This window comes from Pollicipes pollicipes, unplaced genomic scaffold (genome assembly GCF_011947565.3).
Source record: "Pollicipes pollicipes isolate AB1234 unplaced genomic scaffold, Ppol_2.1 Scaffold_2555;HRSCAF=2994_pilon_pilon_pilon, whole genome shotgun sequence".
NCBI classification, from domain to species: Eukaryota; Metazoa; Arthropoda; class Thecostraca; order Pollicipedomorpha; family Pollicipedidae; genus Pollicipes; species Pollicipes pollicipes.
The window spans coordinates 27,742,018-27,761,166 of record NW_023596136.1 but is presented as its reverse complement, the minus strand read 5'-3'; the positions used below and the strand labels follow the sequence as shown (position 1 = coordinate 27,761,166).

Below are 19,149 nucleotides of genomic sequence, written 5' to 3'. Positions count from 1 at the left end.
ATGTATAGCTGTGCTCATCGCATATAAGACGAATATGAAGTGCACGATCTCTTTAAAAAAAAAACTTAGCATTGGTAGCATTGGCGCATGTGTTGGTTTACTCTTAAAAGGATTGCTCCACATTTACATGGGGATTTGAACTGGAATAGCCGTCTTGAAGACCTTTTGGCACAGTTCACAACCATGCCCTTCTTAAGATCTAAACCCCTCTTGTTTCCGGGCTACACACCCGCGCAAATGAGGACGGCATTTCGGGTAGAGTATTTCAACGCCATTTTGGCATTTATGACGTCATAAGAATGCCATTCAAATTCTATCTTTTCATAATCCACGGGCGATCAGGGCTGAGAAAAACAAAGTAGTCGAGTCGGTAATGTCTGGTGTTTGTGAGCACAATTTCCAGATATAACGGCTGTCAAGCGGTTCTCAATCAATGTTGTGGAAGTTACGATGGCGCGATAAAATATTAAATAAGACAGTAGTATTAGCCATATTCCTCGGAGAAAACCAGGAGAGTGGAAATATAGTTGGGGTGATATTTCGGCAACATGCCTTTATTGAAACAATAGCAGAAGTGAATCCAAACTCGCGTGCCGATTATCCTGCTCGGCTTTTCACTTTTTAACCGCAAGCCATAGTTTTTACGGGACACCAACATTCCGGGGATTAAACAAACAGCGATTACCAGCCATTACCACAATACAGTCCCTATCTAAGAATTAAAATGCACGAACATACGTGCGCATGCAAACGAATTCAAGTAAATAGGCATCACGCATCACGCTCCACTCAAACATGCAAGCGAGTTGAAGAAAACAGGCATCACACACGGCGCCTCAATTATGCATGCAAACGATTTCATTTCAACAAGCATCGCACGTCATGCGAAGGCGCGATGTGTGATGCCTGTTTAATTCAACTCGCCTGCATGTTTGAGAGTAGCGTGATTTGTGATGTCTATTTGCTTAAATTCGTTTGCATGTACACGCATGTTGACCTATCTTAATTCTTAGATTGGGACTGTATCGTGGCAATGACTGACAATCGCTCTTTGTTGAATCCCCGGAATGTTGGTTTCCCGTAAAAAAATGGTGGCCTGCTGTTTTAAAAAAAACAACTGTAAAATCGAGTAGGATCATCGGCAGGCAATTTTGAATTCACTTCTGCTATTGTTTCCATAGAGGCGTGTTGCCGAAATATCAACCCAACTACATCTCCATTCTCTCCGTTTTCTGTGAGGAATGAGGCTAATACTACTGCCTTATCTATGTGAATAATGTTCTCCCCTAATACACTGAGCAACTTATGCAATTTAATAATGATGTATTGAGAAGCATATCCAGTCAACAGAAAATTGTGCCGTCTAGAGCAGCCGTTTCTACTTTAAGAAAATGCAAGTAGTGATGAGTGCGCTTGTTTCTTCAATCTGCTGCTTGCTTCAATATCTTCAAATGTGGAACATTGCCTTAAAGATTCCGCCCGGAATAGTGAGTTATTGGGGGTTGTGGACGCCTCGACTGCGCGGTCATATAGCACCGTTGATATGTGTTTTACTCACAGCTGCGCAGAAGTTTCAAATTTTGTTTTTACGCGCGGCACGAACTCCTTAGATTGGTGTAAACGGGGTGTCGAAAAAATAACCTTTTTTGCGCGTATCACACATATGTGAGTCCTTCTTCCATTGCATTTTACAGACAAATGTGTTTGAATTCATCTCTAAGCACTTTCGAACCTTGGATAGCGTGCATGTCACGAGATGGTCCGTAAAGAATCTGCCGAAATGCGTCGCTATGAGCCCTTGAGACGCACCTCGACCTGACCCAGCCCGGCAGCTGGTTCTCCTTCATCTATACACTGCTGCAGAATTGTTCACAGATTTTCTCCGTGATTCAGGTTCGGCCCTGACTCCGTCTAGACGCATGAGCAAGAAATCCGTCCTGCCTGCAAATTGCCCGTGGCCCCATTTTGTTCATTTTCCTTTTCGCGCCGGTGCTTGTCGCTGCCAGGCGGTTCATTACTTGGAGCAGCGGCCTCTCCAGTTATCCTGCATCTCAGACACGTGGTATTCCAAGTTGGCCGCCTGCTCCTTGGGGGGGGGGGGGGGGGGGGGCAGGGGGGCTATGTGCAGCTCTGTGAACATCTCAGACGCGTGGTATTCTGAGTTGACCGCTTACCCCTGGGGGGGGGGGGGGGGGCGGGGAAGGGGGCATGAGCAGCTCTGTGAACGCCTGAGCAAAGCTTGCCGCCACAACATCAGCTTTGCGCGCTGCTTGAAAGCATCAAGAGGATGGACTCAACCGTGTGACCCGGCCCAATGCTGTTGTTTTGGCGATTGGTCAAGTGTTGGACTTCGAAATCGGCTCATCACCCCAGATAAGCGCGCGAAGTCATCAGCGGCCCAGACGTTCACCTTGTGAAACTGCAACGTTGATCGCCGTCGTTTTTCTCCTGACTTTGGACTGTTTTGCACTCTTGCGCGGCTGCAGGTACAGATAATCTATTGCAAATTTGTGTGTGCTTGGCTCGAATGCTACGCATCCTTACCTGGCAGTTTTGCTGCTATTTTCCCCACGCTCTGGCGACGCTTGCTCTCGGCCCTACCAGAGACGATCTATACCACCCTACGGATTGCAGCGGGGCGGTCAGCGCGCTTTTTTAGACAGCGAATCGGCTTACAAATAAAAAATTATCCATCACACACAGTTTGAATGGGCGCTCCTGACCCTTCGCAACTTTCCGCTGATTGACACCTCCCTTAATCGATCCATTAACTTCGGCACGAGGAGCCTCGCTGGGAGTGACCTTGCACGCGGTCCCCATCTTGCGGAATAAAAACAGGCCACGGAACCCGTCCTCCACGTTAACCCATTTACACCCTGCGGCGACAACCGTCGTTGGTCCGGGTCCACGGCGAACGAAACCGCTCAACAGCGGACGGCAGCTGTATCCGGCAGTAGTGCAGTCAGCAGCAGGGGCTAAAGTGCACACAGTAGGTGTCAAGTCATGTTTGGGACGCTCTGTAGATAGCGTAAAGGTCAATATGCGACAGAACATTGAGGAGATGATCGATATGCTGTGAACTCTCACCCAGCAAATCGGAGAGCTGAGGGACGGCGCGATCGTGACGAAGTACTTCAGACCACCCGGAATGAACCTGCCCTGTTTCACATTTTGATGTCCTTGTGTGATCTCATTGGGGATGTTCTCCTCAAAATAAACCAAAACAGAGATAATGCTAAGACTCACGGTCCCCAAAACCCAGACCATATGGGCGATGGCTTGAACGCTAGAATTAATTTCCTTTTGCACAGGATACTTTCGAAATTTAACGTGGATTTTGAATAGAATGTCAATGACCTTTATTTTGAAAACTTGCACAAACATGCCTTCCGATCTGTGTCAAGAAATATGTACATACCGTCGGGTAATCATTCATAACTCCCGGTCGTGAAGGGTTTCTCAACTGCACAGGACAGGCCGGCTCGGGAACGCACATCCGTTCGCTGACAGGAGCCCGGTCCACATCGGGTGCTGGCACGACTCGCCGCCGCAGGGCGTCAGAGACGTTGCCCCCCCCCCCCCCTCCTCCTTCCAGCGGTGGTGGTGAGCATGGTCTGCGGTGACACGCGAGGAGCGTGTCACGCCTGCCCGGCTGCCGTCAGGCGGACCGCGCAGACGGCAACGACACAGCCCCCTGCGGAGGCTCGCCGGCCGCTCGCCCCCGTCCTCGTCCCCGACCGGCTCGTCCTGCCCGCTCGGCCGGGGACCGCCGGCCGAGCGCCCTGGTCATCTATCGCGAGCACCTGCGACGCGGCCGACACGCAGTGCGGACTGCCGATTGGTTCAGCCGCCGGGCGCGCTGATGGACGGCCCCTGTGGCCGGCGGCGGTAGTTCGGAGTTCAGCCGCTCTTCCGCTGATGAAGCCCGATACAATCCAGGCCTAATCCGGCTCACATCTCCGAGTCCTCGTGTTGTCACATCTCAAGCAAACGGCACGAACTTCTGATCAAGCTAAGGGTCAGACATTCAGTGGTCAGAGGATTGTTACGAACACATCGATGCTAGATGGAGATGATTATGTTCAGCATTAGTATTATGAGGTGCTAGGACTGCTCACCAATACCATGGTTTGGAAAATATGCTCAAACATAACTTAAGCAATACAATAACTTGTGATCGAGACAATGTGTACCGGGCAAAATATGTAATGCAATAAATACGCCTGGCATGTGGACATTAACTATTAATGAGTTATTAGCCGCGTATTCTGTACGCACCATGACAAACGCTTTTACACAAAAAATCGTATGCAACCTTCAACGATTTTCGGCATTGCGCACAATGCACACCGAACGTTGTTTCGTGCTTATTTTACCTGTATCGCAAAGGTAGATAGAAAAAGACATGAATGGAATAAAGTTGAACGGTAAATAGTTGACGGAGATAAGCACCGCCAGGAATAAGACTCGAACTAGAAGAGGTTGAATAAACAAGAAGTGTAAGGGATGGAAATCGACAGGGGCAAATGCCGAAACGGAAAAGTCGGGGGACAAAAAACCGAAAGGAATGGAAGCCCATCAGCATAAAGGTCAAATAGGAAAAATCAAAAGGCAAAACACTGTTAGGAATAAAGTTCGCAGGGATTGAAGTGGAACTGGAAAAGTCAACGAACAAAATGTCGACAAGAATTAAATTCGAAGTAAAAATAGGTTATAACAAGAATAGCCCAAAAACGCAAGTGCCGGTAACAAAGAAAGCCAATGCAAAATATATCAAAGGCAGCTAGGTCAAAATAAGTGTCAGTTTTTTCTCGAACTTCTTCGCTTTACAATCTGACCTATATCTGTCGACTTTTAAACGTTTCGTCTTTTTATAGATGAGGCAAGAGTAATAGTCCTATTCCTCGGATAAAACCCAGGAGAATGGGAATGGAGATGAGTTGATATTTCGGCAACATGCCTTCATCGAAACGACTAGCAGAAGTCAACTTCTGCTATTCGTTTTGATGAAGGCATGCTGCCGAAATATCTACGCATCTATATTCCCATTTTCCTGGTTTTTCTCCGAGGAACAAGGCCATTACTACTGTCTTATCTACGTGCATACTGCTACTCGCAAAACCACTCAACGAGCTACGTAATTTTGCCTATTTTCATCCACTTTTTTGTTCGAATTCTGTCTGTCAACTCTATCCATCGACATTTCAGACTTCACTATCATTTCTGTCGACAAATAACTATACCTTCATTGCCAAAAGGATGCTTTTCATTGACCTTTGAAGGCCAATAAAATATATCCCATTCGAATTTATGTCATGCAGCTTTGTTATTCTACTCTAATGTCTGATGTGTTGTTCCCATTCGACTTTGTGTCCTCCTTTTCCGACCCAGCTTTTATTCCTTTCAGCTATTTGCGTTCAGTTTTTTCTTTCGGGTTTTTCCATTCGGTCTTTCATTTATTTTTTTACCGAGAATTACCTTGTCACGCAGTAATTGGTACATGCTTTTTTTGAAGGCCACAACCTAAAAGCAGCTCCTCCATTTGGAAGAGCAGCCCATTTAGAATTTAAAAGCAGCCCAACAGACTGGAGTCAGACTTGGTTCGGTGAGTGTCTCAGTCACCCATAGCCGTCACGTTTACCAGTCAGACTGATGTTGAGGTCAATGTGACGGGTCAACAGGGTCAGTGACTGAGGTTGTCACTAGTTCGACTTTAGACGCTTCATCTGATGCTTCTGATGGAACTTACTTGTATAGTTTTGTTGGCCCCACTAGGTCACATCCACGCGCCGTGTTCACCTAGCTATATATAGCCACCCAAACAGACAGGAATCGTGGCATTGCCCTGGCATCGCCGCCACATACCTGACCTCCCTTTTGTGTGCGCGTTGTTTTCTTATGCGTTTCGCAGTAGCACACAATCTAATCACATTTATAGCGCCGTGGCTTGACCATTTTCGACCGTTGGTCAGTCCTATCCTGGAGCCCGAGCGCAGCTAGCCAGCGTGTTTTCAGGCAAATTGCAATACTTGTAGGCCCTGTAACCTTTGAAGGCCAAAGTTGTGAACGTCTGTCAGAGTGACAACCACACGGTAATCAGGGCGTTCAGCGTGTCCAGCAGACACCTAAAACTATCTTAAGTTCACCATGCTGAATGTGCTCCCATTTTAGCCGATGTCGAAACTGCGGACCCGGTCAGCGCGAGTACGCCAGTCCCCTTATCGGGGTTTGTAACAGCGTGGCAGCACCCCGACATTTACGGGGTTGGTCTGCTTATCTCGGGATTGCTTGACCTTCATGATATCCACTATTGTTTCATGTGGTCCTGGAACATACTGCGGCACACATATGCATGACAGCATACATCCTGCGAGTGACTGCGACAACAACGCCAACGTGAATGTGGCTGAGACCGCCTGATGTTGACTAGACCGGGCATTTAGGAAATGTTGGCCTCCATAGGTGGTACATACGTGACGGTTTATACAAGGTCGCTCTAGTGTTGTCCTTCTGTATCCGCCCACCCGTTCGCGATTCCCCGCCCCCCCCCCCCGATGCACTGGACGGGTTGCCACCGGTCAGGCCGGGGTCACCCCCCCCCCCTCTCCGCGTTCCGACAAGGGCAGTTCCGCCGTGGAGGTGGGTGGGGAGGGGGCGGGGATGGCACCCCGGGCGTCCACGCCGCGGTCGATGGACGGCCGCACGTGGCGGGCGCGGCGGTCCTCTCGGCGCCCCTGCGTCCTCGAGAGGCGCCTATCGACGCGGCCCCGCGCTCCGCCGCCGCCGCCGCCGCCACTGGCTCGCCAGCGGCCGGCACGGGAGCATGGGCCGGCCTGAGGAGCTGCCGTCGCCGGCGCCGCGGCTGCGGCTCCTCACCGCCGCCGCCGACTTCGGGCTCGCCTTCTTCGGCGCCACGCTGCTGGTCACCTGCGCATGGAAGGCGCTCTGGATCCTGATGGACGCGGCCGTGTTTCCCGCCGGACGCTGCCCTCCGCCTGGACGTCGTTCGTGTTGGGCGCCGTGACCGTCTACCTGCAGACGTTCCTGCGCGACCGGCTGCAGCTGGCCTGTTTCGGCCCCGGCGCCGGCCGGGCGCGGCGCGTCGCCGCCCGCGGCGTCCTGCTGCTCCTCTGGCTGGGCGTGGTGTCGCTGTGGCGTGGCATCTTCCTGCTCATGGACACCGACTCGGGCCTCAGCTGGCTCTCCTACTGCATGTTCGCGACGGCCGGCCTGCTCGTGCTCGGCAAGCTGCGCTTCCTGGCGACGGCCGTGGCGCTGCCGCTCTCGGTCGACGTCGACCTGGCCCGCTCCTTCTTCAGCCACGAGTCGCCCCTCGGCTCTACGGTGAGTGCGCCACCGCCAGGGGACGGCAGACCAGTGCTGGCTTACCCCGAGCGCTACGCACGATTGCATGGCCCAAGTGCTACGCTCGCTGCCATGCCCCAAGGGCTACGCGCGTTGGCCTGCCCCAAGTGCTACGCGCGCCGGCATACCCCAAGTGCAGGCGGGAGTTCAACCGATAAGCAGGTTGTGTTTATAATGGGAGGTTATGACAATGTGCATTAGTCCCGTGTTCAAGTGGAGGGTGTGACCTGCTCGCTGTGAGGAAGCGATTCGACCCTTTAGAGATATGAATGTCCAGCGGATCGGTTTTGTTCTCATAGGGTTCAAACTGACAATCGAAGTGTTAGCTCTTGTTTGATATATACAAGCTTATATGTATATATATATATATATATATATATATATATATATAAATGTACATATATATATATATATATATACATATATATATAGGTATGCATATATATACACACATATGTATACATATACATATGATACACACATGTATATATACATATGTATATATATATATATATATATATATATATATATATATATACATGAGTGTGTCCCTGTATATACATATTAAGCCAATACCGCGTACCAAGGAAGAAAACCACAACAGAGCAAAACAGATTTTGTAATATCGCGTTTTTACTAGACCTTGAATAGGACTTTCCATGAAGAATATAGATTTATGCATACTTAAAGAGTGCTGTACAGTGAACATGAGCTGCTTTTACATGCTCTCAGCCTGATTGGCTTACTTGGTACGGAGATGGCTACAAACACAAATGAATACACAAAACTGATAATTGTATCCTGAGCAAATGGCTTTGAATCATTGGTGCAGGACTTGGGCATGATCAAATTGGGTAGAGCTTCACATTATTAGGCCTTGACATTTGCCTGCTTACAAGACCGCGGAGATTAAAAGCCGTGCCCATTGGACCGGAAAGGATGCAACAGCACACAGGCTAGTGACGTCGGCTGGTAGTGGACGTCGGGATGAAAAGCAGAGGGTAAACAGCAGAGGGTGACAAGAAAAAACAGTTAATAAGCGCTTGAGGTCACCTGGCAAAACATTTGGAGTCAAACTTGCTACTGGATTCAAATGCAGGATATATTGTCAGCGTACCTGATGTCAGCGGTCAGACAAGAGAACCACACGCATGTTACGCGCCGGCCGGACACAAAACGCTCTCAGCAGCTCGCGCTCCCCCATCACAACCACAAGGCGTTGCCTCTACGTGAGCAGGTTTGCTGTTGGTGTAACGCACCCCCTGCATCTATGTCATTATAGGATACAATGACGTCCGCGGACGAAGCTACACTTTTCTATGCGTTGCCTGGCAAAGCTCATGTGTACAAGTACCAAACTGCTGGATCCGCGCCTGGTGGATCACATGTGTGGCACACCAGCGGAATTTGATAATTCTTGATTTAACAAACCATATGATAATTCAGTTCAGTCAAGCATCGGCTCAAAAGAGACAAAAAAAAAAAACGGAGCATGTGACAGAAACCTAGAGCCACCCGTCATTCGTCATGCATGTCTCCAAAAACAATTCCTTGAGTCGCTCCTAGACAGCCAAAAACGGGCTCAGATTTTGACAGACTGTGTGTAATCGATTGACAGGTAAAGTCGCCAAGTTTCATGGCCCCAACGGTTTGGAATGCAACATAACACAACATAACAACACAACATAGAACGCTGGCCGGGAGTTCAGTACACCGTTCTACAGGAGGATATGGCTGACACACATACCTTATCCTGCGTAGGAGAGCGTTGGTTTCCATGCGGTCCTTTTTTCAGCACGAGTCAGTGATATTGCGTGTATCACGGCGTGAGTAGCCGTTCTGACATGGCTAGCGGCGGGCCACTGGCGCCCGGCTCATACATCAGAGGGGGAAGTTCTCAGCACGCACTGAAGGCCGTCCGGAGGCCCGCTCGCCAGCACGCGGTCGGCAGGGGAGCTGCCCATCGTGCCCCAACTCGCAATGACACTCCCGTGCTGTGGGCCCGCCGACCTCGAGAGCTTCCTAGATTTAGCTGCTATGTCAAGAGATCAAAAATTACATGAAATGTAGCGTTACAGGTAGAACATAGGAAGCAGTGACGCGAGGCTGGAGGGATCCACGTGTGTGTATGGCAGGTTGTGTAGAAGCCGGCGCGCGGCTCGTGCGTTGCCAGATACGCCACACGCGTCGGCCTTATGTGCTCTTGGACACCCTCGCTCTGTGTGTCCTCCATTCACCAACGTTTCTCGAATCAAGAACGGGACATCTTTTTCCCAAATGATGGCAAATTACAGATGAATCCAGGTTTCGTCTTGTCACGTGAATGCATGCCAAATGAGCTGCAGCTTTAGATCCCTCGCTCGTCAGACTACGTGACGACTAGTCGGTCGAAGCTCGGCAACACTTGCTCCGGTCCGTGTTCTGGAAAAGGGAGGGTCCTGCGCAGGGGCAAATGCAAGCGGGTCCCCTCAGACATGCCCCGAAGGAGCTGCAAAAGCAGACATTTTGCCGTCCTAGGTTTGTGTTGCCCCTGCTTAAACCTCAGCTTCCTCCAAGATAAGATGCTATATCCGCCTTCGGATTGCCCGCACACGCTGTGCGCTAGGTCGATAGCAGCGTTAGGAGGTCGGCTGGTCGGAGTGGCGTGACACGCGTTAGAGGCGAGGGAAGTGAATGTCCACCAACTTCAGGAGTTCATAAACGGGAGGAGTGCAGTACTAATGTTCCTTTGATTTTGTTTGTTTTTAAAACAGATACACGAGACTGTAATTTCGTTATTTGATGTCCCGTTCGACTGGGTATATGCGCTTAATTATTGTATTCCATAGCGAACAGCTGAAACATGTCAACAACGTATGAAAACAGCCGGCAGGTACAGAGATATGACCTTATTGCGTCGGGTCGAAGTATTGCACCCCGTGCAATGCTCTGGCGTTTCTGTGTCCAGAGTAATCGTGCGAATGGTGATAATGATGTGTAGTGATACATGAATCCCGCTTTCTTTTGACATCAGTCGTGATTTTAGTTTAGGCGTATGTGTGTAGGCCTGCACCCGCTTGTAGTCCATGCAGTTGGCACGGTTCTTTGCACCGTGTTAACACAAGACATCGACAAGGATAGACTCTGCACGGATTTCCACGTGTGGTTGAACCATTCTTGCCCCGCTCTCCGCGGGCACGTCGCAGTATCGACAGTGATAGCCTCTGCGCGGGCCGCCATGTGTGGCTGAGCCATTCCTGCCCCGTTCTCCGCGGGCACGTCGCAGTATCGACAATGATAGCATCTGCGCGGGCCGCCATGTGTGGCTGAGCCATTCCTGCCCCGTGCTCCGCGGGCACGTGGCGAGCTATCGACTGGCTGGTGCCGACCTGGCGTGGCTCAGCTCGCCCCGCGCCGGGGCCGGGCTGCGGGGGTGGATTAGTTCCGCCGCAGTGGCGGACAACAGAGCCGCTTGATGCCTCGCGTCGGCTTAATTCCTTCTTGACCCATCTCATGTGCATTCATCTAGTCAGCAGAGGCCTGTCGACAGGCGCGCTTCACCGCTACCGTTTCATGCCAAGAGGTTTTGAGAACGGTCTCATGAACTTCAAACATCTGACAGAACGGCTGCTGTTGGTGGTAGGTGATTATGTAATCATACAAATGATGCCTTGCTTACAATACAGCTACAAATATTTCGCTTTAATTGCATTCTTTGTTATGAAATATCGACGGCATAACCTAAGAGGGGCCTCGGCTGGCGGGCATTGCTGAGCACGATTATCGCAGCTTACCTACCATATCAAGCGTTTGCCAACGGCCAAACGCTAAAACTTCAGCTTTTACAAGGTTCAGTGCACATCGGTGCAGCTTCCTCGACCCAACCAATAGTCACAAAAACAGATGTTATCCCAACGGATTAGCTGTGTTTCGCTCCCCAACTTGGCTCGTAACACGCTGCTAAGCGCAGGCTGGAGTTGTCGTATGGCCCACCTGCAGCTGGTGAATACAGGCTTGTCAGCGCTGACATGACGGCCGTATCATCGGGCGGTCCACCTGCAGCCGGTGAACACAGGTTCGTCAGCGCTGACATGACGGCCGTATCATCGGGTGGTCCATCTGCAGCTGGTGAACACAGGCTCGTCAGCGCTGACATGACGCTCGTTCACAGATGGCGGATGAGTACCACCTGCGCAGCATGGACGCCTTCCTGGCCTGCGTCATCACCTGTATCAGCACGTTCCTGTGGCGCGGTGCCTGGGGTATCATGGATAAGTGCCTGCTGCCCCAGCAGCCTGCCGTCTCGTTCGCCATCTCACTGGTGAGGCACGGAGCCACCGCTGTGGCTGATGGGGTGGGATGTTCGCCATCTCACTGGTGAGGCGCGGACCCACCGCTGTCCGACGGAATGGGATGGAGGCTTGATAGTCCAGAGGCCAGGTATTCGTCACCCGGAGAGAGCCTTGCGCCCGGGATGACCACATACATAGCTGTCATCTGGTGACTGGTCAGTGTGTGTGTGTGTGTGTGCCAACGCAGCCAACGTGAGCCAACGCAGGGCGCCGGCGACAAAGCACTGTATGATATAAAAAGATCCCGCTGTGACCCCCTTTGGTAAAAAGCTTGGGGCCAATGAGGTGCGGACTCGGGTGTCGCTGCCTACGTGGGCCGTGGATACAAGGAGTTTTTCTAATTCAAGGGAGCATTCCACCTTTGTACGGGGTTTGAATTGAGAGAACCATGTTCATAATCATCTCTGCAGTTCACAGCGTTGGCTTTTTTAAGGCTTCTAATCATCTGCTTTCTGGGCTTGACTTGATGCACGTGACTTTGCGCAGCCTCTGATCCGCCGCCTACCGTAAGACACCCGGACATGTATGACATCAAAGGAACGCCACGCGAGCACCACATCTCATTGTCTGCTTTGAGCTCATGGTCGAGAAAGAAAAGCATGGTCACTTAAGCATTCGTTCATTCAAGTGATGCAGCGCCATTTATTCCAACGACAGTAGGCAGTTGGATGAATATCAGATTTGACAGTAGAAATAGCCTTATTTCTTGGCAAAAAACTTGAGAATGGAGATATAGAAATATAATGAAGAAATATAATCCATCTACATTTCCATTTTCATGGTTTTTCTCTTGGGAATAAGGCTATTACCACTGTCTTACTTATGTGAATAATGCTCCTCGCAAATGCACTGAACAGCTTACGGAATGTTAGATTTCGCTGTTGAATGCGCGTCTGGAGCGCGGTTGGTTGGTTGGTTGTTGGATTAAAGCTCTTTCGGCCAGCCATGGTCATTCAGGGCCATGGAATGAAGGCGAGTGGATAACGGTGGGAAGAACTACGTGCACCGGGGGGCCAATTCGCTGATCGCAAGGCCGCAAAGGGACCCTACGCGGGAAAAGTGCCGGACGCTCGGACCGAGCCCTCACCAGGGGGCATTTAAACCCACTGATGGCTGGTACGGGTAGCCTGCCCTGGGTAAACGGGGCGTCCCGAGGATCAGGATAAAGCAAAACTGACCTCTTTAGGACGGATACTGAAATGTGACACGCGTTTCACCATAACTACCACAGGCATTTGGCCAGTCACCTGGATATATATATATATATATATATATATATATATATATATATATATATATATATACATGTTTATATATAGTCGTTGAATTCGCATGTGCACATCAATAACGCAATCTTGCGGCGCATAGAAGCACCAAAGTGAGTCACGCCGTTTGCCACAACATTAACTCTGGCGCGGCAACTCTGGCTGCGATTCCGACGTCATAGAAATGTCCGATGGCGTAAACAAAAGATGGCATAATCAGGACCATATTTATGGGCTGGTGAGATTGTGTTATTCAAAGCAGGTTTTGAAACTTAAAATTATATAATAGCTACAGGTGAGCTTTTCCCATCATAATTTATACTGTCCCAATATCTTCAAGTGTGGGACAGTCCCTTTAAGTGCACCACCCCAATGAAACTCATGCAAAACGCTCGGAGTACCTTGCTTAAAAAGGCAGGCAGCCGGAGGGATAAGGAAATACTCACGAGCACGAATACAGTGTAATGAAGCATTTTGGTATATTGGCATTAGTGTAATTATGTATTATCACGTTAAAATAGACACGCTCGTTCATGCAAGCGGGCATTGTGTGATGAGACAATTCGCATCTGACACCGCGCCGTTCCTATGGTGGACGTGACATTAGGCTAGGGCCCAGAAGGTAATTTTGCTCGTGATTGAGAGCCGAAATGTGGCCTTTCCTTGTTCAGCCCCGCGAATAATACTGAAGGTGATAAAGCCTCCATTATACCGCCCCCTTTAAGTCAGCAGTGCGCTGCTTCCGAGCCGGTACGCCTCGCCTCGTCTCATGGATCATCATCGCTGTCGTGGCGACGCGACATTCAACAACAACCTGGCACCGACATTCTTGGGATCATGCAAACATCCCCGTTGTGGCAGTGAATCGTGGAGTGCTGATCCCGACGTCCGGTCTGGTTTGCGTTGCTCCGGTCCTGTGTTTAGGACCGTGTGTGATCTGACACACCGGGTGCTTCCCGCCAGGGCCTGGGCTTCGGCATCACGACGCTGGCCTATGTCGTCCAGTTCCCGGCTGTCAAGTGGATGCGCTCGCTCTCGTTCGTGCCCGGCCTCTTCGTGCACGATGCACTCGCGCTGTTCGGCTTTCTGGGCGTGATAAACGTGTGGCGCGGTGTCTTCCTCTTCTTCGACACGGTGCTCCACGGTGAGGGCCCTTGGTGGGTGCGCGTGGGATGTCCCCAGCAGCGGCTCAACAGCCATCGTATAGCGTAAACAGTACCCTCTCGATTATTATGATCTCTCAGAAAGTATAGCTGCTTGGGCTTTTTATCCTAATTTATAGAAGGACAGCTGCATCCTGCCCTTTCATTCTGAATAGCATAGGACTGTTCCGATTGCACCTGACCGCAGTATGCTAACCACGACCGCTACTCCAGCTGACCACAGTCTGAGCCAACCTCCGCCTTTGCTCCAGCTGGTCTGCCGGCCACGTTGCGACTGCCGGTGGCGGCGGCCGTGGTCGCGACATCAGTGCCGCTGCTGATGTTGCTCCGGCTCTCCAAGAACCTGCTGCTGTGCGGCGTCCAGCGCGACGTGCTCGGACCGCTGCCCTTCAACTGTAGGTGTCTGTCGCGCTTGCTGCAGGTGAGGGCGCTTTGGGGGCGGGGAGCCTGCTGCACGCCGCATGATCTTTCGACCCGCCGGACCTGGCCGCGAGCCAGGTCAATCGGGTCGAGGTCATGATCTTTCGGCCCGAGGGGTCTGGCTGCGAGTCACGAGGTCGTGGTCCTTCGAGCTGGAGAACCGGTAAGGAATCTACTGTCGGCTGCGCTCGGCTTCCGCTTCTGCCGCTATTGCCTCCGCTTCTGCCTCTGCCGCGGGAAAGTTGACGTTGGTGGTGGCGTAGCATGTTGGGCGGTATGAAAGCATGAAACAATTAATAAGACCTCATCATGATCGTCTAGCACACACGACAATAGAACATTGGAAGTTCGGGATGACGTTTGGGTGCGGCCACAGTAATGGCTGGTGTGATCGTGCATTGGTCTGCCCATGGCTAGAGGGTTGCCACATTTGTCCTGTCATGTTGGTGCAACATCTCCCGTGAGGTGTCGCTTGTTTGCCTTGGCAACCGCTGGACTTTCACCTTCTTTGAGCGAGGAATCACAGGCGCTGAAGTCTTAGTTCTGATAAATGAAAGCAAGCCTGGCTCAGTCCTACAAATCGAGCGCGTCACACCAGCGTCGCAGCTCATACATATTCGAAAAGAGGCCCTCATCTGCAAAGTTATAGGACACGTATATACGGAACAGCGATGCAGCATATAGGGCCGGATGGGATGGTGTGCTCCGGCTTGATCTGTCCGCGATGCCACAACAGACTTGTGTTCGACTCGAGCTAAATCTTACATCGGCTCGCGAGTTCATTGTTTTGGAGTGAGTCGTGGCTGAGTCCGCTCTCTAGGAAAACTGTAGCTTTGAGTCATGAGCCGAGTCACCCTCTTCGTAAATTTCATGAGCTAAATAGTGAGTTGATAATTTCTAACAACATTGCGTTAGTAAGTTTATGGCACAAAATGGGAACATGAACATGGTAAAAATGGTAGCATGAGAAAACGCAGCACACCCCAGACAAATAAGCAGCCCATTTCAGAATGTTGAAATGAACAGCATGCAACGCAAATAACTAAGCTTTTAGGAAAGTTAGCACAAGTTTGTCATTGTATTCTTAAGTAGGCAACACAATATTATTCATCCTGAACTAAAGTTTGCCAAATCTCAGCCAGAAGCCAGAGGTTATTGCATGATAAAAACGGCCTACATTGCTAGATCCTATGCTAAAACCCGTGAAAGGTTGTCTGCTACATATAAAATCCGAGGGCTCGTGATATATTTAATTATTAAATATCAAAACAATGAAGAAATCCATACCTGGCTCATCATTTACTGCTACTTGAACTGCTGTAATCATGCTATTGCTGACGCCACATGAAATAAACAGCAATAGTGGCGAGACAGTTTCGTCTCATATGCGGATGGTATGTCGCGTGATCTCACAGGGATTGCATCAAAACTATTTCCATGCAATACGCAACTTGCAAGTAGCAATTTGGCCTCCAAATTTAATAATTTTAGAGAGCGGGTAAAATGTCGCACAGTACTCTAATCTTTACGCAGGGCAGAGAACTATCTTGTTTTCCCAACTCATTATCGAGGGACCTGATAAGATGACTGTACGGTGTCCTCATTCTGTCGCTGTAGTGCCCGCAGAAACGACGGTCGGCGGCGACCACGTTAGCTTATTTCTAGTTCAGTTGCTCAGTTCAGTGCAGTTCACTTCCTTGCTGGCCGAAAAGCGGGGGGTCACGTAATGTGGATTTTTGCCGGGCTTGCTATTTAGAAAACGGAAGGAATTCGGAAAACTTATTACTTAAGTGAGGAAAACTGATAAAATGTTCGTAACTTATGCTAGCTAATCGCTATTACGAGAAGTTGTAATTCGATGTTGAATTGCTGACATGCCATCGCCGACGGCACGGCTAGTGCTGACTAGTGGAAATATGGTTACCCATCTGTGGATGCACTTGGTTGGCACTTTGCTGGTGCCGAAGAAGTCATGAATAAAGGCTAGCAATGGCACAGTGAGTGATTTCATCTCACGGATTTTGAGAGCCTTCAACTGGACACAAGTTTGAAAGTCCTATTCAAACTGCGTAACTTAACATGGAAAAGACTAGTGCATGGGCACCGTGGTTTCGCTTTAGATCACTCCGAGTAGCCAATGAAATCTTCCGAGGTAGCAAAGAAAAATTCATCGTTTGTCTCTGATGTGCTGCAATCGAGAGCGCTTGTTGATGAATTCTATTCACAATGCTATTTTTAACGCCCAATTACGCTCTGATGGTACTGATCGGGTATTCCACCACAAGCCAGTAAATGAAATAGCAAAATATGCCCACATTCCTCAGAAATTGATAACTATATCTCTTCAAGATTATCTGTTATTCGTGACTTGCTCTGAAACGGTTGGCTAGATTAGAGCAACAGCGACCAAGTTTTCTACCACATTAACGATATCTTCGAATCTTTTGGAACTCAATTTACAAATGTTCATGTTTTGTGCGCTGTAATGTTAACGTAGACAATCGGCAGAAAAGCAAAATACTTATACAGTTTCCAGTTCCCAATCGACTGACGAATGACTATTAAGTCGGTGTTTTACTGTCGAATTTTACGCTTTTACCCCCCGATCTGGCATGACCTGATAAGGCGCGAGAACAGTCAACTTTACGATCTGCTGCTATTGGCAGACCTCAGTTAAGCTTACATCAGTGCCAAGTACCGATGGAGGGACGAAAACGTGCAAAAGATATGGCAAGCATTGATGTAATAAAAATGTTAGTTGTCACGCATGTCTGCGACGTACTTCGATATCTTAATTAGTTAAGGCATGCAATATTCCAATGCGCAGTTTGAGGCCAAATATAGCGATCAATTTTTGTCGCGCAAGTTTTTATGAGTCATTTTCATGCTGAAAGAGCGTACTCTCTGCTGCCTTTGTGACGGGCCGAGTCGTGCAATATTACTCGTGGTAACAAGATCAGTGTCTAAATCGTAGATGTCCAATGTCAAAGCTATCTGTCGGCATATTGAAAGTTCAACGATCGGTAGTTGTTATGTGGAGTGTTCTCGTAAGAGGTAAATGCCCGCAGAGCTCAGTGTGCCTACGCTCAAAACGCCTAAAACAGCAGAGCGGCCACCGTTGCTTTGATTTGGCTAGCATAATTTAGCACTGGGTTCTGACCTTATATAACCTGATGAAACCATTTTGATGAAAATGGGGTAGATGAGAGTTTATAAGTTTGTCGTGTCATTACTGAGTTTAGCGAAAATCTTCAGAGAAAGGTAATATTTGGGCCTTGATCACGTTTGAAGTGATCCCTTGGGTCTTTTATCGACGTTTTATGATGGCGGAGTTGCACACTGACTGGCTGAGTGTCATGCTATGTAACGCGATCTAAGATCACAGTGCCAAAATGTTAAAGGTGTGAGGTCTTGTGCTGCCACAACAGGTTAGGCTAAAACATTCTACCACGACTATTTTGACGTTTTTAATGCTTCCAGGCCAGGAGTAAGGCTTAACTGAGTTGAAGAGCGCATTGTCTAATTATCCGCCCCATGAAAAGGGAGACGAACCCCTGCCGGAGTCTGCGGCTCGTGTGCGCTGCAGATGTGCTGGTCACGTGAGGTTTTCCTCCTTTCAACCGACTGCTGCCATAATGACGCCTGACATTTGCAGAAGCTCGGCTCTCGTGCACGGCTCCTGTCTGAGCCGCCATTCAGGAGATGTAGCGGCGGCTGAGGTCGCTTTGCATACTGCGCTCGGCTCAAGTTCCCCACCGCGAGAAAGGCTCAGATTTACTTAGCTAACGAGTCGACGAGCGAGCGGGCGTGGCTTCTCGGAGCCCGCCGGATGACTCACTTTTACACGGATGCTGCCGCCCTGATTGATTAATGCCGAGCGCGAAGACAATCTGACGCTTGGCCAACTTGCAGGCGACTTACCAACAACGGTTGAACCGTTTAAGTGCGGCTTTTGGGAAACGTTCGAGGAAATGCCGAGTTGGAGCCTAACGCTATCTGAAGCGTTTCGATTTATTCAAGCGCCGCCACACACAATTTCGCCGAGCACATGCGGCCGGCTGGTCCGGGGGCTGGGCCAAGGGAAGATGGTTCGCTTCTCCCAGCGTCGCTTCGACTTCAGGCCTACCGCTCGCCGTTGTCCTGCGGCTTCATGCACCGCGCTCCTTCGGCCAGCACCTTGGGAGGACGGGTGGGAGATACCAGTTTTGGTAAATCGCACGGTTGCATAACACTTCTTTGATGTTGGCGTTCGAGTCCTGCAGTATTGCCGTCGGCGGTGGTGTTGTCCTGCAGTATTGCCGTCTGGCGTGCGCCCGCGTCGCGCGCCAGAGAGAAAGAGAGAACGAGAGAGAGAGAGAGAGAGAGAGAGAGAGAGAGAGAGAGAGAGAGAGAGAGAGAGAGAGAGAGAGAGAGAGAGAGAGAGAGAGAGAGAGAGAGAGAGAGAGAGAGAGAGAGAGAGAGAGAGGAGAGAGAGAGAGAGAGAGAGAGAGAGAGAGAGAGAGAGAGAGAGAGAGAAGAGAGAGAGAGAGAGAGAGAGAGAGAGAGAGAGAGAGAGAGAGGAGAGAGAGAGAGATAGAGAGAGAGAGAGAGAGAGAGAGAGAGAGA

The 19,149-nt window shown here is 49.9% G+C and overlaps 1 protein-coding gene across 1 annotated transcript in view; it reads left to right on the top strand.

Moving 5' to 3' along the window:
• The first annotated feature begins 7,125 nt into the window (after nt 1-7,125).
• Nucleotides 7,126-19,149, top strand: part of LOC119099854 (uncharacterized) — a 14,575-nt gene continuing 2,551 nt past the window's right edge. The window contains exons 1-5 of the mRNA XM_037222949.1: nt 7,126-7,344; nt 11,516-11,665; nt 13,925-14,105; nt 14,376-14,545; nt 18,131-18,143. Coding sequence (XP_037078844.1) covers nt 7,174-7,344; nt 11,516-11,665; nt 13,925-14,105; nt 14,376-14,545; nt 18,131-18,143 — 685 coding nt within the window. The 5' untranslated portion in view covers nt 7,126-7,173. The remainder of the gene's footprint in view (nt 7,345-11,515; nt 11,666-13,924; nt 14,106-14,375; nt 14,546-18,130; nt 18,144-19,149) is intronic.